The 26,960-nt window shown below is 45.2% G+C and overlaps 1 protein-coding gene across 4 annotated transcripts in view; it reads right to left on the bottom strand.

Annotated features, from left to right (window-relative positions):
• Positions 1-26,960, bottom strand: part of pank4 (pantothenate kinase 4 (inactive)) — a 71,714-nt gene that overhangs the window by 6,411 nt on the left and 38,343 nt on the right. The window contains exons 11-19 of one of the 4 annotated variants that reach the window (XR_015073539.1): positions 19,822-19,934; positions 18,075-18,162; positions 12,863-13,014; positions 12,051-12,106; positions 11,332-11,381; positions 7,341-7,445; positions 3,879-3,979; positions 2,791-2,859; positions 135-415 (exon numbers count right to left, since the gene is read on the bottom strand). Coding sequence is in view for 3 of the 4 variants with exons in the window: in XM_085967243.1 (XP_085823369.1) it covers positions 202-415; positions 2,791-2,859; positions 3,879-3,979; positions 7,341-7,445; positions 11,332-11,381; positions 12,051-12,106; positions 12,863-13,014; positions 18,075-18,162; positions 19,822-19,934 (948 nt within the window). In the remaining variant the exon portion in view is untranslated. Of the gene's footprint in view, positions 1-18; positions 416-2,790; positions 2,860-3,878; positions 3,980-7,340; positions 7,446-11,331; positions 11,382-12,050; positions 12,107-12,862; positions 13,015-18,074; positions 18,163-19,821; positions 19,935-26,960 lie in introns of those variants that run through there. The other 3 variants (XM_085967243.1, XM_085967244.1, XM_085967245.1) reach the window with 3 other exon arrangements.

The following is a 26,960-nucleotide window of genomic DNA, read 5'->3' as shown; positions in this document are numbered from 1 at the left end:
TTTTAAAACAAGGATATGGATGCTGTACATATATAATATATATTATTGCTTCTGACACAAAAGCTTTGCTGATCCATATTGACATTTTTTTCCAAACTGCAAATATATAGTCACAGAAAAAAAAATACAATTACATTCCACAGGGGACATCTCGGTGCCAGTGCAGTGTCAAGTCTCTCCTCAGCAAGGTCCTCCTCACTTTCACTTTGGTGCCATCTCATATTTGAAAACCACACTAAAGATTCTCCCGCCAAGCCGATCTGCCAACCAGGCATTTTTGATGACGGCAAGCTTGAGGCTTTCACAACGCAGTGCAGCGTAATAGTTTGTGTGAATAGCTCGACCCATGCCTTCGATAATCACCAGGTCCGTCTTCCTCTCCCAGACCACCGTTGCCAATCCTTTGTCCAGCCGACTGTGGGAGAGAGGGACATAAAAGACCACCGTTAGCCTCTACGCCAAGGCTGACATTGGTGGGGGGGGGGGGAAAAGAGACTTCAGTGTTGTCTATCCTGCTACTATCAACAGAAGGAAAGTCACAGATAGGCAGTCAGCCCATCGAAGCTCGTTCCTCCAGTACCCAGACTCTCCCATATCAACATACAGCAAAAGTGGGGGAAACTCCATCAGACCCACCCATGCTCATCCTATCCATTAAACAACGCTCCAGCCTCCTCCACTGGCAATAATGCCCACTCCCACTGTGGCATCAGCTGCATGTCGAACTCCCTCCGTTACCCCACCCTGCACAACATTCCTAACATTTGAGTGAATTCGTTCTTCAGGATTTCTCTCTCGTGTATTTTTCACCAATTAATATTTGCATCCTCTGATCCTACATCTCGACATTACCTCAATGAGGTGTCGCCACTTAACCACCTTTCCACACCAGCGAGCTTAATCCTCTCTAATCTTTCACAGCCTGTGCCCCCTCGCACTGTGGGGGTGGGGGGGGGGCGGGGGAGTCGTGTTGCCTTTCTCTACATCGTCTCCATAGCATGGTTGTTTTTCTGTGTTGTAGTGATTGGACTTGAACACAAGAATTGGCACAATTGGTCAGTTGTTCGCTGTCGGTTTGGCTCAGTGGGTAACACTCTTGTCAGATTGAGAAGGTTGTGGGTTCAAGTCCCACTCCCGCACTTGAACACATCAGTGCAGTACTGAGAGCTGTTTTCTTTCAGACGGGCAGTTAAACCAAGGCCCTGTCTGTTCAACTGGACATAAAAGATCGCATGGCAGGATTTGAAGAGGAGCAGGGAGTTCTCCCCGTGCCCGGACTAACATTCTTCCCTCAACCAACACCACCAAAAACAGAATAATTTGTCATTTGTCTCATCTGCTGATTGTGAGACTTTGCTGTGCACAAACTGGCTGCAGTGTTTACCTACATAACAACAGTGGCTGCACTTTGCAATATAACAAGTGAAGCACTACGCAACATCCTAAAAATACGATAAGGTGCTACATAAATGTAAGTGCTTTCTTTTTGTAAAGCCTTAGCACCACCACTGGATCCGTGTATCATACTGTCCTGGATACAAACCCCACCATTCTCTTAGCTTACAGAACACGATGCAGAAAAAAAAGTGCACTTAAACCAATGCATTTTGTTACCATCACCTACATCACTAACACCAGAGACAGACCCGCGCCCTCCAGCACTTCACACTAATGCTATGTTGTTTAATCAAAGTCCAGAGCAAAATGTAACATTTTTACAGTTCAATGTTTTCAGTTCAACTAGCGTGAAAATGACAAATGCATGTTACTTTTTTTTTAAATAACATTTTTAAAATCCACTTAAATCTCAGGTTACACACTCCCGATTGGCCACATGGTAAGTTCCTGCTCTCCTTCGGGCTGACACACAGAGGTGCTGAGTGGGTTCAACAGGCTTTCCCCATAAGAAAAGGCCTGAAAGAGTGAAGGATAGCACACAAGCAAACAAGGTTCCCTGTCACACCCCTCCCAGTGGATATTGGCAGAACTGACAGCAATTTACTCAGCCCATGGGAGCACAGGCATAGCAGTAGCATTTTTTTTAAGAAGGCAACAACTCTCCAATGGCTCAGTTGCTACAGGCAACTTAGCTGCACAGACCAGAACGTCCCTGGAATTTTACCAGACAGCTGGCCTCAACTGGGACAGCAGTTTGGATGCTACGACAGGGACAGCAGCCCTGGTTTTTTTGTGAAGGAAAAATAAATAAGCCAGGGTTCAGTTTCTAATTATCCAGTCACCTCTGTGCACAAGAGACAACAGTACGAGAGAAAAACCAGAGAAAAAGAATGAGAACACGAGAGAGGGGGAGGGGGAGAGAGAGAGAGAGAGAGAGAGGGAAGGAGGGAGGGAGAGATAGAGAGGGAGAGATAGAGAAAGAGAAGGAGGCTCACATGGGCAAGGTAATGGAGAGTAGCTGGCACCAAGGAACTATACCGCAGCAAAAGTCAAAGTTCATAGAATGAGGGCAATCAGCTTGCACTTCCTTAGCACCATTAACAAAATAAAATGTTTACCAAGCAGTTCACAGAGGCAAAAATAACCGGGCACTGAGCAGTGGTGGGAGAAGGGTTAGGAGGGGTCACTGAAAGCATTGTTGGGAAGTAAGATTTAAGGAGGCTTTTGAAGAAAGGGTGGGAACAGACAATAGGGTGGGAACAGACAATAGGGTGGGAACAGACAATAGGGTGGGAACAGACAATAGGGTGGGAACAGACAATAGGGTGGGAACAGACAATAGGTAATTCAATAAGGTTTCTAAAAAAGATAGGGCAACAAGAGAAAACTTACCTCAGATCTAGACAGGGTGAACTGGAGCCACTCTGAACCAGTAATAATTTACCTTCCTGTAAAGCTGTCCTGTAAGGAGGAACAGGAGCAGAGTTAAGTGCCGTTACCAGCTCGAACCTTACATATAGACTCACAGCAAACTGTTACAGGGCCAAGGATGGGCCGACAACAGCAACAAAGACCGACCCTAAAGTCACAGGCACTGAATCTAAGCAGGGATCTCCTGGCTTAACTTCAGCAGAAACCTGGAGAAACGGTGTTAAAGAGGCCATTTTTAGCCATTTCTCTGCGGTTTCTACCGATCTCACAACAGCTTGCATTTATATAGCGCCTTTAATGTAGTAAAACATCCCAAGGCATTTCACAGGAGTGTAATCAAACAACATTTGACACCGAGCCACAGGAGCGATTATCAAACAACATTTGACATCGAGGCACATATGGAGGTATTCGGGCAGATGACCAAAAGCTTGGTCAAAGAGGTGGGTTTTAAGGAGCGTCTTAAAGGAGAAACGTGGTGGGAATTCCAGGCCTTAGTGTTTAAATCTCAGCGCTATGACTGGACAGTAAATCTTTTGTTCACCTCCGCTCCCCTCCCTCCACTGAAAGTGCACTCACGCTGGGGTATAGTTCCAGAAGCGTCAGGAACTGTCTGGGACCGGGCCCAAATGTACATCCTTCACGCGTGAGCCTAGACGGTGTGTGGGCCAGGAGGCTATTCGATAGCTGGAGGGCGTCTTAGTCGAGCCTGGTCTCGTCCTCACTTTCCAGGCTAGGGTCAACCAACCAAGTTACTGGAATTGACTGTACACAAGACCATGTGACCAGCAGATGGCGCTCACCAACTGCGCTCAGTTCCAGGATTCATAGCATCATACAGCACAGGAGGAGGCCATTTGGCCCATCGTGCCTGCGCCTGCTCTTTGAAAGAGCTATCCAAATTAGTCCCACTCTTTCTCCATGGCACTGCAAATTCACCCAAATGCCACAAAGAAAATTATATCAGCACTGCTCCAGCACAAGTAAAGCCTTTCTTTTACCTAAACCAAAGGCGGCATTGGTGGATGCAATTCTGTCATGTTGCATACCTGATGACTGAATCCATCGCTGCAATCCTCTCTGTAACTATTGCCAACTCGCTGCAGGTAACATCATTTAACGCTGGTCCTGAGTTACTGGCTAAAATAACCTGCATTTGAAGGCAGCTATGTCAGGCAAGCTTGGAGTGAAATCGCAAACAGATCCACTGAAGTGCTGTTTAGACATGTCTTGTAAAAGCCATACAGCAAAGCAAGACTCAGAAGCTTCTTCCATCACATCAAACCCATTTACAGTGAGGATGCGGCAGCTGTAGGGCATTACCCAAAGTATATTGCCACTGACTGGCAACTTTCCTTTACAGTGTGTTTGGAGTGGGAGAGGGGAAGAGAAGCCCCGAGTGGAGGTCAGACACACAGGAAGATAATCAGACAGCAGAAAAATGGCAAAGTCATCGCAAAGTACTTCTGCACAACTGCTAGCAGGCAAGTCTAGCACAAGGTCAGCCTTGGTGCAGGTACCTCCGGCTCAGAAGATGGTGTATATCACAAAAGAAAAATGCATTTTTAAAGTGATTTATTCCCCTCCAAAATGTTGCATTACCATTATAGCTGGCACAGAGCAAGGTGAAAGTCTGCCCTACACCCAGCGAAAACAGCATTTGCAGACAAGTTTAGATTTAAGCTGGAGATGTTAAATTAGTATTTATTTTGCAGATATTTAACCATATTAAAAGTCTTGAGTGCAGCGCAGACTTCCTGTAAGTGTCACGTTTACTTCCTGTAACACTTTCCTGTCACATCTTGTTGACAGACCTGTTATAAAGCAGTGCATCCTCTGATTCAGCGAACAACATCACACGCGGAGGGAGAGGACACACACACACAGCCACACACAATCTACGTTAGGGTTTATGAAATAATAAATAGCTCTCCATTGTTGAAAATACAGATGGATCTCCTGTGGCGTTGCTCACATGTCATTTGGGATCTATAGAATGGTTGTAAAATTGAGATGCTAATCTTATCCAGCCCTTTAAGACCACTGTTCTCAAGTACTCCCTGTTGTAATTGCAACTGCTTGTTAATTTCACAGGTGAATTAAATTTTAAGTTTCAAGTCAATGACTGGCTTTTTTTTAAAAAAGATTACTTAAAATTCGTAACAAACTGTGACATTTGGACTATGACAGACATGCATTAGACTCAAGGCAATTTTCTAAATGTCGAATCCATATACATTGTTATAGAAGCCGTTTTATGCTTCAAAACATTTGCAACCTGGTGGGAGATTAAGGCTATACTGCATGGTAGTTGTTTTTGTGACCAGGGTCAATAGCTTTAGCAAATTCAGAACTAGTTCAGGCTACAGTGCATTTTAAAAAGCCCGTGCACATGTGCAAAGCAGTTGGTTCTTGCATGTTCCAAACCAAGAGGGGTCTGCTCAAGGCAATTTTCTAAATGTCGAATCCATATACATTGTTATAGAAGGCATTTTACGCTTCAAAATATTTGCAATACACACAGGTCCATATGGGAGGGGTCTGCTCATTCACAGGTCAATATGGGAGGGGTCTGCTCATTCACAGGTCAATATGGGAGGGGTCTGCTCACACAGGTCAATATGGGAGGGGTCTGCTCATTCACAGGTCAATATGGGAGGGGTCTGCTCACACACAGGTCAATATGGGAGGGGTCTGCTCGTTCACAGGTCAATATGGGAGGGGTCTGCTCACACACAGGTCAATATGGGAGGGGTCTGCTCATTCACAGGTCAATATGGGAGGGGTCTGCTCACACACAGGTCAATATGGGAGGGGTCTGCTCATTCACAGGTCAATATGGGAGGGGTCTGCTCACACACAGGTCAATATGGGAGGGGTCTGCTCATTCACAGGTCAATATGGGAGGGGTCTGCTCACACACAGGTCAATATGGGAGGGGTCTGCTCACCCTTTTAAAAAGATGCCGGCAGTTGTATATCAGATTGAGCAGAGACAATTTTCTTTCACGCTTACTGGGCAGCTTCCTCCAGAACTGGGCATGCAGTCATCCTATTTCTATCTGCTCCCCACACCACTATCAACTGGTCTTCCAACAGCATGTGACCAAGGCGTTCACAGAGACAATCACATGCTGCACCCCTACATCCTCCTAATTGAGGATAGCATGGGGTAAAACAACTGTTAAAAATTTGCGAGCGTGCACACAAAGCAGGTTTGTCCAAGTTACAAGGTGGCACAGTCCAATATACCTTTAAGCCAATGCAGCATACAAACATCACGCACTCAAATGATTCTTCACACTATTAAACCAGAACAAAATAATGTAACTGCTCAGACATAACCCTGTCCAAATATACCACATTTAAAATTTGTTTGTTTTTATTTTTGACAATCAGGACCAAAAATTCACTAAAGCTCTTTTTAAAACAGATGCAAATTTTGGCAAATTAGGAAACTGGGATGAATAAATAACATTGGCACCCTTTCTCCCCTCATTAAAAAATGTGAAATATAGTTCTGTCCTTCAATTTGGGCAGAGGTGTTAATCTGAGCAATACTTTAAATGCTAGTTCTACCAGTTAGTTAACAGTTCTGGTTAGATTACAGGTAGATTGCACAAATGGTCCTCATTGGCTGAGAACTGAACATCTGTAGCAATCGTTCCACTTTAGAATTTGTTTACAAGACATCAAAAGGTGGAAGCTAAATAATGGGAATCCACACTAAATACAGAACCCATAATCTAATGGGAATAAAGAATTGTGGCCAGGGGGAGGGGGAATTTCTACTTTCAATTATTTTATTGACAGGAGGAAGTTCCCTCCTGTGGTGTGTTTATCCAGATTTTAACCAATTGTTACAGGTATCACCGGCCTGGGAGACAATGACGACGGCAGCATGTTTGGCCAATGTCCTATAGCTGGTAATACGGGGATGCTGATAAAAGGACTGGAATCTGGCCACCTGCCAACCACCCACCTGAAGACTGCACGACTCTAATGGGAGGGAGAACAAGGACCAATTTGGCTAATAAATGGAAAATAAGCTATCCTCTTCCCCGATTCTCGTCCCCCCTTTCTCCTTTCCCAAAGATGCTGCCGAATGTAGGCCATACTCCGGAGCCTTGGCCGCATGACCCTTTGTTACGAGTGAGTCTACAGAGCGAGTGTCGGCTGGCTACTCAATTCTAGCAGTCATTGAAAGGCGAGCCTCGTCCTGTCCTCACCCAGAACACTGCCCAGCAGTAGTCATTGGATAAATGATCAGGAGTGGGAACTGATCTGTCCCCTCATTGGCCCAGTGCCATGGAGCCCAACACCCTACTGCCACCCTGGCTCCGACTGGCTAACTCAGCACAGATGAGATATTGAACACTCATGTGACTCAGATACACACTAGGCAGCCCAAGGAAGGGAATCATAGAGTAGGAATGTGTTAAAACCAAGGAATGACCACACCTTTTTTGTTCACTACTTCTCAACCAGACGGAGCAATGTGTAATGCTTTACCTCTGTTCCTTTGGACAGCAGCTCCCTGACAAATGGGAAAACTCCAAGAATTATGTCTATTCCACTATTATCTACGAAAAATAAGGCACATTTGTGAGGAGGACCCTGCAAGAGAAAGCCAGTAGGGTTTGGTATTTGATCACTGAGTAATTCTTGTCTCTGCTTTTTAATCTCTAATCATATAGCTATCTAAATATCTGTAAGAACTGGACACAGAGTTTCTTGCTAATCAATGTCAGATTATATTTTAGTAAAACAGCAGTACTAATGACAGGAGTTAATGGCATCATAGAGTCATAGAGTTATACAGCACAGAAAGAGGCCCTTCAGCCCATCGTGTCCACGCCGGCCATCAAGCCCTGTCTATTCTAATCCCATTTTCCAGCACTTGGTCCGTAGCCTTGTATGCTATGGCATTTCAAGTGCTCATCTAAATGCTTCTTGAATGTTATGGGGGTTCCTGCCTCTACCACCCTTTCAGGCAGTGAGTTCCAACCACCCTCTGGTGAAAAAGTTTTTCCTCAAATCCCCTCTAAATCTCCTGCCCCTTACCTTGAAACTATGCCCCCTGGTTATTGACCCCTCTACTAAGAGGAAAAGTTCCTTTCTATCTACCCCATCTATGCCCCTCATAATTTTGTTCACCTCAATCAGGTCCCCCCTCAGCCTTCTCTGCTCTAAGGAAAACAACCCCAGCTAATAGTCACTGCTAGCATATAAAACTGACAGAAACTGAATAGAACTGAGATTGTGTATTCTGAATAACTAACATCAGAGAGTGATTTATGGCTATAGTCAAATCATAGAGACCATATGACAGTTCGAACCTCTCAAGTTTTGCTCTTGGGATTTATGATGTTGTATTAACTCTTCAAATAACATAGCTGTCCTATAACTCACTCCGGATATCCAATGTTCTACTTATAAACCATCTGGACCCAATAATTAGATTCCAGCTTGTAACTCATTTCTAGGTATCTGTTATTCTATATATAAACGACTCAACCTCCATACTTAGATTAGAATTCCTGCAACTCCCTCTTGGGTGTTTAGTTCATGATAGCTCAAATCCAAAATGTCAAATGAAGATAATTTGGGAGGCACAATGGTTTTTAACCACCGCATTTACTAGTGTCAAACCCAAGCTATCTGCACACTTTTAATACATTGAAGAAACTGAATGAGGCACTTAATGAGCCCAGCACTCGACAGCTTAAATCCAACATTAAATTGCTCTTCCCTTCACACAGGAGCTGTTTCACCGAATAAAATGGAGAGTTCAATTGATAATGCAAAAGGTGCGACAGATTCGACTCAATTATCAGTGATACAGTCGACAGAAAACAGAAAGAACAAGATAAATGTAGCACAAAACCGAGGGACTACAACAATAACCTGTGGGTCAGGGTGCAGGGTGGAGAGAATGGTCCCAAATGAATAGCCAAGCAAATGGCAGCCCAAAAAAACCTAACAATCTGAATGGACATAAAAAGGCTAATAAAAAAAACTTACGACGCAAGTAAGAAACAGAATTACCTGAATGCCAGAAGAATTAGGAATAAATACTGGAATTGGAATCATATGTAGCAGAAGGATAATGTCTTGGGGATTGTGAAATTATGGCTCATCTCATAAGAGGGAATATGCAGGAATGTAGATTGTTCAGGAAAAAGAAATGATCGGAGGGTTGAAGGGGTAGCTTTAGCCCTGAATTTCCGATCAGAGGCTTCCTGCGGGCGGATGCCTCCGATTGGAAAAAAAATCTACAAACTTATCTGCTGGTTCCGTAGATACCGAGGCTTGCGATCCTGGGCCTCTCCTGATCGAAATGCGGAGACCCAGGTATCCCAATGGAAGAACGGAATCCCCATTCACACTTTTGACAGTTCCGTACGCACGGAACTCTCAAAAGTATGAAAGGGGATGACTACAAAAATGCAACACACTGAAATAAATAAAGAAAAACCATTATATATGTAAAATTAATTTAAAATATTTAATTAAATGGCATTTTAACAAAAATTTAATTTTTTGAAAAATAAATTTAAATGTTTTAAAGGGGCTAAAAATAACCTTACCTTGTTGCACAGGTTTTTTTAAATGATTGAATTTTTTTTTAAATGTTATTTTAAATTCTTATGTTGGTAAAAGCAGGCCTTATGCCTGCTTTTACTAGGCGTAAGGATTCTATGGCCTTTCAGCGGGCGGAAGTTGTGCAAAAAACGCAACTCTCCACCCGCAGAGGCACTTCTCCTGGGGATGCGTGCGATCTGGCAAGAAGATTCTTGACCGATCGCAAATGTCAGGTTTTAGCGCATGCATTTCGCATGCCTAAACCCAGCACTTGCGCGGCCCCTACGGGTGCGTACACACCTTGTACGCACCCGTAGGGTCGCAAAATTCGGCCCTTTATATGTACAGAATGATCATGGTGTCAAGAGACTGTGTATTTCTGGTCGGCACACTTCATAAATGACTTGCATGCACTGAAGAGGGTGCAGAGCAGAGCAAGAATGATTCTAAGTGTAAAAGGGATGAGCTACGAGGAAACGACAGAGAAGCTCGAGTGCTATACTCTAGGGAGGAGGTGGTTAAGATGGTGCACAAAATATTAAATAGCACGGAAAAGTCAAACCTAGAATATTATTTTATGATCAGTCCAGCCGATAGAATTAGAGGATGTAAATTTAAAAACAGTTCATAAAAGAATTTTCCTCGACTCAAAGTGCAATTTATGTTTGGAACAATCGAACTGGCAAAGCAGTGTAATCAAAAGAAGTGGTAGAGTTCAAGATGCAGTTGGATAGTTGCAAGCTAGTCTGGGCGAATTGAAATACCAGAAGGACAGGCTCAATGGGCCGAAGGGCCTTTTTAAAAATCCTTTTCCTTTTTGATGCATTTAAGGGGAAACTATATAAGTACGAGTGAGAAAGGAATGGACGGTTGTGTTGATAGTATTAGGTGATGAGGAGAGGGAGGAGGCTGGTGTGGTGCATAAGCACCGGCATAGACCAGTTGGGCTGAATGGCCTGTTTCTGTGCTGTACATTCTATGTAATTATGTTTTTATGCACTAAATCCCAGACTGTAGATTGCCACATTAGGTGGTACAGGAAGCTCTGTGGCCTCGTGAGGCATGTGTAAGACATTGAAAGCTATAAAAACACAAGCGCAAGTCTTTAAAAAAAGCATAATGCTTTTGGGCAGCCCTGGCATTACCAAACCACTGGAATTCCAAAGTGACAGGATGGGAAGTTTTGCCCAAACCCCCACCACCCCATGTGGAGAGTTTAGCAAGTGGAAGAGTCCATCTGGGCTTCTCCCCTGAATGTTCCTGTCATTTATTTTAAGGAAACTCTAATACCCTGAATCCAATCTCACTTCTGCCTAAGCAAATCTTTTAAGCGTGTGACAGAGAGTTGCAACACCCAGCTACAAGTCATGGGACATAATTGCTCTTCTGCACACCACTGAACACAATTAGGTGCAACAACTCAGCTGAAATAAATATAGATGTAATTATAAAACATGCACCGATGGTGTTAGAGTTAATGGCTGTAGTACGATTATGGGTGTTAAATTTTTACACAGTCAGGCTTTGCATTCGTAGTAGAAATCAAAAGTTTAACATAGAAGGTGGTGAATAAATGGAACAGACAGTGTGGGTAAGTAATGGAGAAGGCCAGTGTGTGAACATTCAAGAGGGAACTGGATAGATATTTAGCAGAGTAAGTGATAGAGAGACATGAGAGCTAGAATACTGGTATTTTTCAAATTTGGGACCGGCCAGATAGACTGTAATGATCTCTTACGGTTCTGCACAACCCTATGAATCCCTTTTACGTTACAACCTTGTAACTCACTCCCAGGTATTACTTCTATATCTAAAATTTATCATTTAACCCAAATTATCTGTATGCTGGTGGATTACAACACCCCTGGTATCCTGACTAAGGAACACAAATAACCGAGTTATTTCTATAAATTCCTACCTTAAGTCGTTCTAACCAGTCATTATATGCATCCACCAGCCACGGGCGTACTGAGAAACACAAGAACACACATTCTCTGTTAGTTGCTTTCATGAAACTCCTTTAGGAATGGACTCCCCCGAGTATTTCATTCTTTGTTAAAGGGGAACTTCAGCGTCAGATTATGTACTGTGACAATACACGTACACCCCAACATCAGTCTCCGCGATAAAAAGAAAAATCGCGATTGCTATATGTAGATGGCAGAACATCCGCAGAGAGAAAAAGACAGGTTAACATTTTAAATGGAGATGCTTCGTCGGAGCTCAGGGGCTGCACCTGAAACATTAACCTGGCTTCTCTCTTTACAGAGTCGCACTGTCCTGATGTTCCCCGCATTTGGGGTGGGCGGGGGGTGTTTAGTCCTTTAGTGAAGTTAACCGAATTAGCTCAGCCGGGGGGGGGGGGGGGTCGGAAGAACCCAAAGGGCTTTGTTCCGTTACCAGGAACACCCCAAGCATGATACAGCAACTTCAGGAGAATATAGGGAGGCGGGAATAATTATAATTAAGAAGGGACTTCAGTAATTCCATTTAAACTTTAATTACTCTACTTCCCCTACTCTCTGCGGTGTACCACCAGCACGACACCATGGCACACAGGGTATTGTCGATCTCATTTGCACAGTTGAATTACCTTTAATTTCTTACAATGTCAAATAATGTCTCAGGGTTCCTTACCTTGCAGCTGCTTTTTTGCTTCTTCAAAGCCAAATGCTGAATTTGTTTCAAGAACACTAAATGTGACAGAAAAACATGATGTAACACAGAAAGGTTCAGGACACTGCAAGTACGGAACTAGAAAAAGGTTTTCCAGAGGCTTTCTAAATGTTGTTACTGGGAGTACGGAATGGCAGTGCTTTTCAATAATAAGAACTCCATTCGTTTGTAAATGCAGCACCCAGAGTGATACTGAGCCAGGTTCTGTTCTTGGTCTGTGCGCAATTTACCAATGACTCCCAGGACTGCAATAGGAATCAAAGCCCATGGGCCAGGATCCCTGCTCCTGATCACTGTGAAGTTACCCCTGGTGGGAAGCACATGGATGTTGATGTCAAGTGATGGCAGGATTGAGGTTCGGTTGCGATGCCCCCTTCACCGCATAGTCAATTAGGCTGCCGACATCTATGATCTAAAACTCAAGACCTAAAAAATGGCCATTGGGCAAGTGCTGAACAGCAGCCGTAAAGCAACACAAGTCAAAGTCTTCACAAGATAGAAAAAAAACCAATTAGGAGTAAAAGAAACAAACTACGTACTCTGTCCATAGAAAACTAAATCATTGAGAATGCTTGCCCCCTCGAGAGTTCAGGTTGCCCAACCAGAAGAGACCTGCTTAGATAACAGAGCGTCAACCCCAACCAACTGGTATTGAGGTCAGCATGGACCAACACCTCAAAAACAGATTCATCTTTCCCCCTCTTCGAAATTTCACCGACCTAGTAAAATATTACAGAATGAAACCGTTTCCATCAGGTCTCTTTCCAACTTACTCTGAAACAGCTTTGGCTCCCCAGTCAAAGACGTTCCCCGCTAAGAGACCTTTCACTAATGCAAACTGCCGCTCCTCCATGCTCAGTGACTCCAAGCCTTGCACAACCTTCTGAAAGTGTTTCAATGCTATGTCATTCTCCCTCTGTTTCACCTGTAAAACAGTGAGTGCACAAGATTCTAGTCAAATAATATTGTGGGAGAAAAACTGGCATAAAGAGAAAAAAAAAATGTACAGGATCAGCCAACATGGGGAAAGATATATGCACCACAAACGGGCTGATCTGATAATCACAAGCAAGTTAAAGTCAGCATCATGAGTGGGATATAAATCACTGCTGCAGTTTCGGGGCTGCACCAAATGTTGCTCTTGTGTTCTATGCCAAGAACCACTCTCGTAAATGAGTCCTCACTCCTGACAAACCAAAGTGCAACCGTATACATATCTGTATACCAGATACAATATCTAGGAATATAGATTGCCCTTGACTCATACAATATACTGTACCCTTGTTACTGGAATTGACAAGCCCTTTTGTATTCTCCTAGCCCTCAAGTAGCAAAGAACAAACAGGGATAACAACAGAAAATGCTGGAAAAACTCAGCAGGCCAGGCAACATCCGTGGAGAGAAATTAGAGTGACGTTTCGGGTCTAACCCTTTTTCCAACTGGAAAGGAAATAAAATAGATCGAAGGCAGGGCTGCGATAGAACAAAAGAAGTAAAAGAAGTAAAAGAGACATTAAGAGGTATTCAAAACCAGACGAGATGGTAATAGGACAGTGGAGACAAAAGACGGCAAGATTAGGTGTGAAGTGTACTGGCAGAAAGAGAGACAGCTGCCATGTGGGAGAGAGAAAAAAAAAGGGGGGGGGGGAGGGAAGATCCAAAGCAAAGGGGTGGGAAAAAAATATAAGTAACAATGTAATAGGGGCCGAGGTTATGATCTGAAATTGTTGAACTCAATATTGAGTCCGGAAGGCTGCAAAGTGCCTAATCGGAAGATGAGGTGCTGTTCCTCGAGTTTACGTTGAGCTTCCGTGGAACAATGCAAGAGGCCAAGGACGGTGAGGTCCGTGTGGGAATGGAGCGGTGAATTAAAATGACAGTCGACCAGAAGCTCGGGGTCACCCTTACGGAGGTGTTCCGCAAAGCGGTTACCCAATCTGCGTTTGATCTCCCCAATGTAGAGGAGACCGCATCGTGAGCAGCGAATACAGTATACTAGATTGCAAGAAGTACAAGTAAATCGCTGTTTCACCTGGAAGGGGTGTTTGGGGCCCTGGACAGTGGGAAGGGGGGAGGTACAGGGGCAGGTGTTACATCTCCTGCGCTTGCACGGGAAGGTGCCAGGTGAAGGGGAAGGACTGTTGGGGGTGATAGAGGAGTGGACTAGGGTGTCTCGGAGGGAGCAGTCCCTATGGAATGCTGAAAGGGGAGGGGAGGGTAGGGGAAGATGCGTTTGGTGGTGGGATCGCTTTGGAGGTAGCGGAAATGGCGGAGGATGATCTGTTGGATGTGGAGGATGGTGGGGTGAAAGGTGAGGACAAGGGGAACCCTATCGTGGTTCCGGGAGAGGGGCAGGGGTGAGGGCAGAAGTGCAGGAGATAGAACGGACACGGTCGAGGGCCGTGTCAACCACGGTAGAGGGGAATCCTCGGTTGCGGAAAAAGGAAGACATGTCGGAAGCACTGGTGTGGAAAGTGGCATCGTCGGAGCAGATACGGCGGAGACGGAGAAACTGGGAGAATGGAATAGAGTCCTTACAGGAGGCGGGGTGGGAGGAAGTGTAGTCCAGGTAGCTGTAGGAGTCAGTGGGCTTGTAGTGAATATTGGTCGATAACCTATCCCCAGAGATGGAGACGGAGAAGTCGAGGAAGGGAAGGGAAGAGTCAGAGATGGACCATGTGAAGGTGAGGGAAGGGTGGAAATTGGAGGCAAAGTGAATGAAATTGTCTAGTTCGGGGCGAGAGCAGGAAACGGCACCGATACAGTCATCAATGTATTGGAAAAAGAGGTGAGGGAAGGGACCCGAGTAGGACTGGAACAAAGAGTGTTCCACATGTCCCACAAAAAGGCAGGCATAGCTAGGACCCATGCGGGTACCCATAGCAACACCTTTGATTTGGAGGAAATGAGTGGAGTTAAAGGAGAAGTTGTTCAATGTGAGAACAAGTTCAGCCAGGCGGAGGAGGGTGGTGGTGGATGGGGACTGGACGGGCCTCTGTTCAAGGAAGAAGCGGAGCGCCCTCAGGCCATCCTGGTGGGGGATGGAGGTGTAGAGGGATTGTACGTCCATGGTGAAAAGGAAGCGGTTGGGGCCAGGAAACTGGAAACTGTTAAAGTGGCGGAGGTCGTCCGAAGAGTCGCGGATGTAGGTGGGAAGAGACTGGACAAGGGGAGAAAAGATAGAGTCGAGATAGGAAGAGATAAGTTCCGCAGGGCAAGAACAGGCTGAAACGATGGGTCTACCAGGGCAGTCCTGTTTGTGGATCTTGGGAAGGAGGTAGAAGTGGGCTGTGCGGGGTTGGGGAACTCTGAGGTTGGTGGCCGCGGGGGGAAGATCTCCAGAGGAGATGAGGTCAGTGACAGTCTTGGAAACGGTGGTTTGATGTTCGGTAGTGGGGTCATGGTCCAGGTGGAGGTAGGAGGTGGTGTCGGAAACAGGGATTGGGTTAAGACTGTGATTTAGGTTATAATCTACGAATCAGGTTTATTAGAAGTAAAAATTAATCTATAGCAAAAAAAACAGTAGGTTTCACAACACTTAACTTACACCTCCTAGGTTACAACAATAAAGGGTCGTGATACTAAGTTAATTTCCCAGTAATATTGAATCCAGTCCAGTGCTCGTAATGCAAACATTATACAGGAGGCTTAGTCTACCCCCAACATCGATGGAACCTGAAGAACTGCTGCAGGCTTGGTTACAGGAGATATAGAAAGAATAAATAAAGTGCATTTCTATAGCGCCTTTCATGACCCAGGACGTCCCAGAGCACTTCACAGCCAATGAAGTACTTTTGCAGTGTCGTCACTGTTGTAATGTAGGGAAATACAGCAGCCAATGTGCGCACAGCAAGGTCTCACAAACAGCAATGTGACAATGACCAGATCATCTTTTTTAATGATGAGACAAATGACAAGATTTCGTGATACTGGTTGAGGGATAAATATTGGCCAGGACACCGGGAGAACGCCCCGGCTCTTCTTCGAAATAGTGCCATGGGATCTTTTACATTCACCCGAGAGGGCAGACGGGGCTTCAATGTAACATCTCAGCTGAAAGATGTCACTCCCTCAATACTGCATTGAAGTGTCAGCTTGGATTATACGTGGTCAAGGCGCTGGAGTGGGGCTTGAACCCACAATCTGCTGACTCAGAGGCGAGAGTACTCCCTCCCCGGGATGCGATATACCTTCCAACCCCTCTGAAGTTCAAACTGGGACAAAGGAAGTCAAAAAAGATATTGGTTTAGTCTACTCTCACACAGTCTTCAGCTTCTGCATCAATGGAACCCAAACAACTGCTGTGGGCTGGGAAGAGATGTACCTCTCGTCCCCTTTAAGGTTCAAACTAGGACAAAGGAAATCAAAGATTATTTTTCCACAAATGAATAAAGCTGTCAATCAAACTAGGGCTCAAAGATATAAGGCTTCATATAGTGACACCACTATTCCCAGCCAGAATAGAGATGACTGGGTAATTGCCCTATCAATCACTGCTGTAAGTGACTGGGATTGATTTTCATGTAATTTGTATGTAACTATCCCCCACTCACTGCATTTTGCTGGCAAAATCACCCTGCTTTTATTGAGAGACATTGCTGTAGTTTTGGTCACTAGTTCTGTTTGCTGTCGCTCGTGGAGACTCTTTTTAAATAGACTCTGTAGACTGTTTGCTGTAGTGCGCTGTTTAAATAGACCCTACCAAGTAAGTAGACTTTGTTTGCTGTAACATAGACGGTTTGCTATGATTCCTGTCGCAAGTCACGTCCCATCTCCAACTCACTGGTTGACACTAAACATATAGGGCTCATCTCCCAGAACCTGTCTGCACTACACTCAGCCACCACCTTTGATTTGAAAACTGTTTCTTTTGGGCAATTTTCAACATGCATTTTCAAAGAAAACAGCAAGACAAAAGTACATACTGCCAAAGGAGGAAACAAGGTTGTAATTAAAACAATTGCTTTATTCCAGCATTCTGCAGCAGCTTAGACTCTGGGGACAATTACACTGGTTGAGTGAATGCTCAACTTTCAGTCTGAGTGTTGCATTTATTTAAAAGAACCCATTTTAAACTCAAATATTGTAAAGGGGGAGAAAGGAAAAATAACCAATTTAATTGGATCCCACATATTCTGTTTCTGCCATAAGTTAAGCAGGTAAATTAAAAGTATCAAACGCTCCTTTGGTTTTTGGTCTCAGCCCGCTCCCCTTCACTGCCATTTTGCTTTAGAACCAAGCCTTTTCTTCTGATATTCTTTGCAATTGTCCTATATCCACTGCAATTGATTTTCAATTATTAATTTGTTCTCAGTGTATTATTTTTTATAACCTTCTTGCTGCTGTGTCCTGTGTTGCCAATTTTGTGTTAACCTTTCCTCTCGCTGTGCCCAGAAATTTTGAAAATAATTTCTAATGATTCGGAGAGGTGGGACGGTGGGGCTGAGGCTCCACATACTCCCGGGGGAAGGCAAGGGTGAAGTTGGGTATGTAAAGCCAACCCCAGAAGGTTTCGTGGAAGTGGGGGTGGGAGTGGAGAAGGAGAGAGGAACCGCTGTGCCAGTTACTGACTTATCATTCGTACCATTTATTATAAAACACGCACAGTTCTATATAGGAAGACGTGTTTGCTCTTTTATCTAAAAGACACCATTTGAACAAGACCAACATGGTCTTGTTCAAAAAAAAATTATAGGCTAACTTTAATGAGGGGCTAACTTGATGAGCTGACTGCAAATGTTTCTAGTAACGTCACTGAGAATATTTTTCTCAACAGTGCCCTCTGGCTGTAGGCTCATCACCGTAATACTCTTAAAATATCTCATGGGCTTTTTCATTGCCAAGTGCAGTATCAACCTCACAGGCCCCAGTTTTCCATAATCAAAGCAACACAAGGGTCGAAGACATTCGGCCAAGGCTTTCTTTTGCAAGTAAATTACTGATATTTCTTTTTGAGGAAAAGTAAAGAAAAGCAGGAGTGCCTACTTTTGAGTAAGGATCTGGAAAGTTGAATTCATTCAGACAGTGCTCCCGCGTGTCCAGCAAGCTTCTGACTGTTAGGGATCCGTATGCACTGAGAGAAAAGGGAAGTGAAAAAGCATTTTCAGGATATACCAGGACAGTCAAAGGTGCACAGAAATCTATGTTAAAAATGTTCGTAATGCTTCCCGAGGTTATTGCTGCTTGTTACAATCCCCAATGGAAGGTGCACACACGAAAGGTGTGCGAGAGCGGGATCGGGTTTGGTGTTGATGCCTTCCATGTGGAATAGTCTGCTGACATTCATTGTCCAGGCTTCCCCATGAAGTACAGCCACGTCTGTAAAGTACTGGAGGGCTCCCACCGCTTCCAGTGCAGGACCCCGGCAAGAGTCCGCGTCTTCAGGATAGGAGATGGTGAGAAAATGGATACACAGAAAATATGGTTTTCTTTAAATTATGCATTTTTATTTAAAATAAATTCAACACTATGGAAAAGGAAGATTTTCCAAGTTGAGGGTTTTTCTGTAAGCATCTCTCCACCTCTTTGACGGCAGTGTGTTTTGACTGTGTGAAATAGCAATTCTGATTGGTTACAAGACTTGCTACAGCCACTTAATGACAAGAAAAAAGAGCAAGGTCCCTTGAGTTCGCCTTCTACCAACCTGGTAGTCGCATGATAATGGAGTTGTTGACTAATCATAGCACTCAATCTCTCTCAATTAGTCTACAACAGAGCCAGACATGAGGTGAGGAAAACCCCCAGTGGTGGAGAGCTTTGGGAACAATAGGCCCAAACTCACCTCTTCATCCCATGCATGCTACACTTACTACATGTTGTGTCTCAAATTACTTACACACTATAGAGCAAAATATTATTTTCTGAAAGAAATCTATCTCATTTGCATCTGAATGGATCAACACTCTCTGCTTCCACCGTCTCCCTATGTAGTCTGATCCATAGATTTACCATCGCTCGGTGAAATAATGTTTCTGCAGATGAGTTTTCAATTTACCCCCTTACACTGCAGGCCGTGTCCTCTGCTGCTACTGCTCTGGACAAGGTGAAACAGCTGGTCATGGTCAATATTACCTCGTCCCTTTAGAATCCTAACGACAGCCATCATATCAACTTTTCAACCTTCTCTTTTCCAGTGAGAACATGTCCAATTTACACAATCGTTCCTCAGAAGCCAATCCCTCTATCCCCTCAATCGTTTTGGTTGCTCTCTTCTGTATCCTTTCAATAGCTGCAATATCTTTTCTGTACGGTGGCAACCAGAACTGTACACAGTATTCTAAGTGTGGTTGTACCAATGATTTATAAAGTTACAGGATTATCTCACTATTTCAGAGAATTACACAGAGTGTGCAGCACAGAAACAGACCACGCGGCCCGACTGGTCTAGGCTGGCGTTTATGCTCCACGCGCGCCTCCTCCCACCTTATCAGCACATCCTCTTGTTCCTTTCTTCTTCATATACTTATCTAGCTTCCCCTTAAATGCATCATGCTATTCACCTCAGCTACTCCTTGCGGTAGCGTGTTCCAGCTCAATTACTGACCTTTAAATATATCCCAACACCTGATTTGTTGATCAGCCAAATGTTTACATTTATTACAGCAACAAAGGAGTTAAGACCCTGAACGCCTGGAAGTGATGCTGTTTTCAAGACTACCAACACCATGGAATTGCGTGCTTTTTGTATCAATCTACAAATCCACTCAAAACACTGGACTTGGCCAATACTCACAACGGCTGGTGCCTCAACGTCTGAAGTTTGTGCCTGTATTTCTGCCGGAATTTCTCTGCTCGCTCCGGGGCATCCAGCAACTGTGGTTGGCTAGCGACAGCCCGCTTTACTACCTGCAACAGAAGAAACAAAAACACGATTTACGTAAGAATATAAGAAATAGGTGCAGGAGTAGGCCATTTGGCCCTTCAAGTCTGCTCCGCCATTCAATAAGATCATGGCTGATTTTCTACTTCATCTCCACTTTCCTGCACTCTCCCCATATCCCCTGATTCCCTTAATATCCAAAAATCGATTGATCTCTGTCTTGAATATACTCAACGACTGAGCATCCACAGCCCTCTGGGGTAGAGAATTCCAAAGATTCACCACCCTCTGAGTGAAGAAGTTTCTCCTCATCTCAGTCCTAAATGGCCGACCCCTTATTCTGAGACTGTGTCTCCTGGTTCTAGACTCCCCAGTCAGGGGAAACATCCTCCCTGCATCTACCAGATCGGACCAGGGAGCAGTGAGGCGGAGCCCGGTATAAAAACCGGCGACCAGCGAGGCCCGAGACCAGATCGGACCAGGGAGCAGTGAGGCGGAGCCCGGTATAAAAACCGGCGACCAGCGAGGCCCGAGACCAGATCGGACCAGGGAGCAGTGAGGCGGAGCCCGGTATAAAAACCGGCGACCAGCGAGGCCCAAGACCAGATCGGACCAGGGAGCAGTGAGGCGGAGCCCGGTATAAAAACCGGCGACCAGCGAGGCCCGAGACCAGATCGGACCAGGGAGCAGTGAGGCGGAGCCCGGTATAAAAACCGGCGACCAGCGAGGCCCGAGACCAGATCGGACCAGGGAGCAGTGAGGCGGAGCCCGGTATAAAAACCGGCGACCAGCGAGGCCCGAGACCAGATCAGACCAGGGAGCAGTGAGGCGGAGCCCGGTATAAAAACCGGCGACCAGCGAGGCTTACCAAATCAACAGCAGAGGAGAGAGGTAAAAAGTAATCAGAGTGTGACGTCACCAGGGATCAGGTAAGTGATTGGTTGGTGAGTATTTCTCTTTTTTAAATTTTAACTCTGTAGTTTATAGTTACTAGGGTCTTTTCTGGTATAGCAGGGACTGTTGGTAGACTATACAAGCGCCTTAGTGATATCTTTAATTGGTGATAGTAAATTAAATTTAAATTAATTAAAGGGAAGGTCATGCCAGGAGAGCCCAGCCCCGTGATATGCTCCTCTTGCTCTATGTGGGAATTCAGGGACACTGCCGGTGCCCCTGATGACCACGTGTGCCGGAGATGCATCCATCTGCAGCTACTAGCAGACCGCATTGAGGCGCTGGAGCTGCGGGTGGATGGGTTGTTGAGCATTCACGATGCTGAGAGGGTCGTGGATAACACGTTTAGTGAGTTGGTCACACCGCAGGGTAGGGCTGCACAGGAAGAAAGGAAATGGGTGACCACCAGGCGGAGCAATAGAAGCAGGCAGGTAGTGCAGGAGACCCCTGTGACCATTCCCCTCTCAAACAGGTATACCGCTTTGGATACTGTTGAGGGGGATGACTCACCAGGGGAAGGCAGCAGCAGCCAACTTCCTGGCACTGGGGGTGCTCCTGCTGCCCAGGAAGGGAGGAAAAAGAGTGGGAGAGCAATAGTGGTAGGGGATTCTATAGTAAGGGGAACAGATAGGCGTTTCTGTGGCCGTAGACGTGAATCCAGGATGGTTTGTTGCCTCCCTGGTGCCAGGGTCAAGGATGTCACTGAGCGGCTGCAGGGCATTCTGGAGGGGGAGGGTGAACAGCCAGAGGTCATGGTCCACATTGGTACCAACGACATAGGTAAAAAGAGGGATGAGGTCCTGCAGCAAGAATTTAGGGAGCTAGGTGGAAGATTAAAGAGCAGGACCTCAAAGGTTGTAATCTCTGGATTACTCCTGGTGCCACGTGCTAGTGAGTATAGGAATAGGAAGATAGAACAGATGAATGCGTGGCTAAAGGGATGGTGCAGGGGGGAGGGCTTTAGTTTCCTGGATCACTGGGTCTGCTTCTGGGAAAGGTGGGACTTGTACAAGTCGGACGGTTTACACCTGAACCAGAGGGGGACCAATATCCTTGCGGGGAGGTTTGCTAGCACTGTTGGGGGGGGTTTAAACTAACTTGGCAGGGGGATGGGATACAGAGTGGAGCTATAGTAGGGGGTGATTTACAGCCAAATACGGAGGAAAAAACAAGTCAGCTGGGAACAGAGCAAATATGTGAAGGCAAAAGGGAATATGGCAGGGCTGGAAGGCATTTATTTTAATGCAAGGAGTCTTGCAAATAAGGTGGATGAACTGAAGTTGTTGTTGAACACATGGGAGTACGATATTGTTGCTATCACGGAGACATGGTTGAGGGAGGGTCAGGACTGGCAGCTCAATATTCCGGGGTATAGAATCTTCAGGCGAGACAGAGGGGGGTGTAAAAGGGGAGGGGGTGTTGCAATATTAATTAAGGAGTCAATTACTGCTGTAAGGAGGGACGATATATTAGCGGGTTCCTCTAATGAGGCCATATGGGTAGAACTTAAAAACAAAAAGGGGGCAAGCACTTTGCTGGGAGTGTACTATAGGCCCCCAAACAGTCAGGGGGAGATAGAGGAACAGATATGTAGGCAAATCTCAGAGAAGTGCGAAAATAATAGGGTAATAATAGTGGGGGATTTCAACTTCCCCAATATTAATTGGGATAGTCAGAGTGTGAAAGGCTTAGAGGGTGCAGAATTCTTAAAGTGCATCCAAGAGAGCTTTTTGAGCCAACATGTAGAAAGTCCTACAAGAGAGGGGGCGGTACTGGACCTAATTCTAGGGAATGTAGCCGGGCAAGTGGTGGAAGTGTCAGTAGGAGAGCATTTTGGCGACAGTGACCATAATTCGGTGAGATTTAAGGTGGTCATGGAAAAAGACAAAGACGGCCCGGAAATAAGGGTTCTAAATTGGGGGAAGGCCGATTTTAATATGATAAGGCAGGATCTGGCCAAAATGGACTGGGAGCAGCTACTTATAGGAAAATCCACATCAAAACAGTGGGAGACTTTCAGAAGGGAAATAGAGAGAGTACAACGCCAACATGTTCCTGTAAAGGTCAAGGGTGGGACCAACAAGCAAAGGGAACCTTGGATGACAAGGGATATACAAAAATGCATTAGGAAAAAAAGGGGGGCTTTTGGCAATTACAAAAGACTAAAGACGGAGGAAGCCCTAGAGGAGTATAAAAAGTGCAGGGGCATACTTAAAAGAGAAATTAGGAGGGCAAGGAGGGGCCATGAAATAACACTGGCGAGCAAAATAAAGGAAAATCCTAAGATGTTTTATAAGTATATTAAGGGCAAGAGGATAACCAGGGAAAGGGTAGGGCCAATTGGGGACCAAAGTGGCAATCTGTGTGTAGAGCCAGATGATGTAGGCGGGGTTTTAAATGAATTTTTTGCATCTGTGTTCACTATGGAGAAAGACGATGTAGACATAGAAATCGGGCAAGGGGACTGTGACATACTTGAACATATTAGCATCGAGAGGGAGGAGGTACTAGCGGTTTTAGCAGGCCAAAAAGTGGATAAATCCCCAGGCCCGGACGAGATGTATCCCAGGCTGTTGTGTGAGGCAAAGGAGGAGATTGCAGGGGCTCTGACACAAATTTTCAGAACCTCTCTGGCCACAGGGGATGTACCAGAGGACTGGAGAACAGCTAACGTAGTACCATTATTCAAGAAGGGTAGCAGGGATAAACCAGGGAATTACAGGCCAGTGAGCCTAACATCTGTGGTAGGGAAATTATTGGAAAAAATTCTGAGGGACAAAATTAGTCACCACTTGGAGAGGCAAGGATTAATCGGGGATAGTCAGCATGGCTTTGTCAAGGGTAAATCATGTCTGACCAATCTGATTGAATTTTTCGAGGGGGTGACTAGGTGTGTGGATGAGGGAAATGCTGTGGATGTGGTTTACATGGACTTCAGTAAAGCTTTTGACAAAGTCCCGCATAGGAGACTGGTCAAGAAGGTAAGAGCCCATGGGATCCAGGGTGCCTTGGCGCGTTGGATCCTAAACTGGCTGAGTGGCAGGAGGCAGAGGGTGATGGTCGAAGGTTGCTTTTGTGACTGGAAGCCTGTGTCCAGTGGGGTACCTCAGGGATCGGTGCTGGGTCCCTTGCTGTTTGTGATCTACATAAATGATTTGGATGAGAATGTAAAAGGTATGATCAGTAAGTTCGCAGATGACACGAAAATTGGTGGGGTGGTAAATTGCGAGGAGGAAAGCCTCAGGCTACAGGACGATATAAACGGGTTGGTCAGATGGGCGGAAAAGTGGCAAATGGAATTTAACCCTGAAAAGTGCGAGGTGATGCATTTTGGACGGACAAATAAGGCAAGGGAATACACAATGAGTGGTAGGACCCTAGGAAGTACAGAGGGTCAGAGGGACCTTGGTGTACATGTACATAGATCCCTGAAGGCAGCGGAACAGGTAGATAAGGTGGTTAAAAAGGCATATGGGATACTTGCCTTCATTAGCCGAGGCATAGAATATAAGAGCAGGGAGGTTATGATGGAGCTGTACAAAACGCTGGTGAGGCCACAGCTGGAGTACTGTGTGCAGTTCTGGTCGCCTCACTATATATATAGAAAGGTTGTGATTGCTTTGGAGGGGGTGCAGAGAAGATTCACCAGGATGTTACCTGGGATGGAGCACCTCAGCTATGAAGAAAGGCTAAACAGGCTGGGGTTGTTTTCCTTGGAGCAAAGAAGGCTGAGGGGGGACCTGATTGAGGTGTACAAAATGATGAGGGGCATCGATAGGGTGGATAAAGAGGAACTTTTCCCCTTAGTAGGGGGGTCAATAACAAGGGGGTATAGATTCAGGGTAAGGGGCAGGAGATTTAGAGGGGATTTGAGGAGGAACTTTTTCACCCAGAGGGTGGTTGGAATCTGGAACTCACTGCCTGAAAGGGTGGTAGAGGCAGGAACCCTCAACATTCAAGAAGCATTTGGATGAGCACTTGAAATGCCATTGCATACAAGGCTATGGACCAAATGCTGGAAAATGGGATTAGACTGGACAGGGATTGATGGACGGCGCAGACACGATGGGCCGAAGGGCCTCTTTCTGTGCTGTAAAACTCTATGACCCTGTCAAGCCCTGTAAGAATTTTGTATGTTTCAATGAAACCACCTCACATTCTTCTAAACTCTAGAGAATATACGCCCAGTCTACTCAATCTCTCTCTCAGGACAATCCCCCCATCCCAGGGACCAGTCTGGTGAACCTTTGTTGCATGACCTCTATGGCAAGTATATCCTCCCTTAGGTAAGGAGACCAAAACTGTACACAATACTCCAGGTGTGGGCTCACCAGGGCCCTATATAATTGCAGTAAGATTCATATTGGAACAGCCTCTTTTAGCTGATTTTTGTGTGGTTTTGGTATACAATATAGTGGGATAGGAGGAGTAACAAAGAGAACTTGAATTTATATTGTGCCTCATCATACCCTCAGAACATCCCAGAGTTTCACAACCAATGAATTACTTTTGATGCGCAGGCACTGTTCCTAGGTAGCACTATATAAATGTAACTTGCTGTTAGGCAGCTAGCTACATGCGCGTTCAAGTTTTGTATAACTGAACTCCTTCATCATTTATCACTTCCATAAAAGTTCAGTGGCTTAGTGGGTACATGCACCACAAGATGTGATATACACTATGTATCTATCAAAATGTACTCAACAATAAGTCATCTTAGAAAACAAAGTGACAAAAGGCATAAAAGAGACAACAATTGTACTATGCTGCCTTCAAGAATGATTTACTATGAAGCTGGTATTGATCCAACCTTCGCATATAAATCCAGACACTGCAGCACAGTGGAGTGCCAGTGTGTGGCGCCACACAGTGGTGGGATGTAGGTTTCTGCCCTCGAAGCTCCCGTCTGAATTTTTCAATTTCAGAAACCCTCAAAACCTTGCTTCCACACCAGTGGCAGGTGGAACAGTGGAGCCGGCAGAAGGCCGGGATCAAATCACCTGCCCTCTGTTGATGGCAAGACTGTGAGATGACAATTACACCAATATAAAACAAACAGTAAAACACAGAACAAAGCACGGCAAATGCAGGAATTCGGAAACCAACCAGAAAATGCTGGAAACATTTAGCAAGTCAGGCAGCATCTGCAAAGAAAGGAAAATATGTTGCCGTTTCAGGCAGCACCCTTCATCAGAACTCAGTTGCTGAGTGTTTCCAGCATTTATTGTTCATGTTAAAAACTAAAAAACTCGCATTTCTAAAGCGCCTTTCATGACCGCAGGATGTCCCAAAGTACTTTTACAGTCAATGAAGTATTTTTGAAGTGTAGCCACTGTTGTAATGTGGGAAATGCGGCAGCCAATTTGCGCACAGCAAGCTCCCACAAACAGCAATGTGATAATGACCAGATCATCTGGTTTTTTAGGTGTTGGTTGAGGGATAAATATTGGCTAGGACACCGGGGAGAACGCTCCTGTTCTTCTTCGAAATAGTGCCGTGGGATCTTTTACGTTTACCCAAGAGGGCAGGCGAGGCCTTGATTTAACATCTCATCCGAAAGACGGCACCTCCGACAGTGCAGCATTCCCTCAGTACTGCACTGAAGTGTCAGCCTGGATTATGTGCTCAAGTCTCTGGTGTAGCACTTGACCCACAACCTACTGACTCAGAGGTGAGAGTGCTACCCACTGAGCCACAACTGGCAATTTAACAGTAACAGCATCCAGATTCACTGGTTATTGGCCTTAAAAATTGCAAATTTAACTTCCCCAGTGGCTTATTGTGTACATGCACCACAAGATGTGATACCAACCAATACAGAGACGTTGCTAGGTTCAATTCCTGATCTAACTGATCTCAGTTGCCGTGGTTACTGGAGAGCTACACCTTTAGCTTTGTTGGGTTAAGGAGGAGGAGGAGAAAAAAGGTCAGGATTTCCATCTCTGATTGTTACCCAGCAAATCTTCCTGGAAGTACGGTGTGTAGATCTCGAGAGAGGATTTAGGATCAAGCTTCACTGTGATGTCCTCTGTGACAGAGCAGCCCCCCGACATTCATTTTCCAGGCTCTCACATGCTGAATGCTCGCTTAGACATTGC

The sequence above is a fragment of the Somniosus microcephalus genome, chromosome 25 (assembly GCF_052327205.1).
Source record: "Somniosus microcephalus isolate GS21.2 chromosome 25, FLI_Smic_1.0, whole genome shotgun sequence".
Classification (NCBI taxonomy): domain Eukaryota; kingdom Metazoa; phylum Chordata; class Chondrichthyes; order Squaliformes; family Somniosidae; genus Somniosus; species Somniosus microcephalus.
The sequence above is the reverse complement of the archived record's forward strand: the minus strand, read 5'-3'. Positions and strand labels throughout refer to the sequence as shown.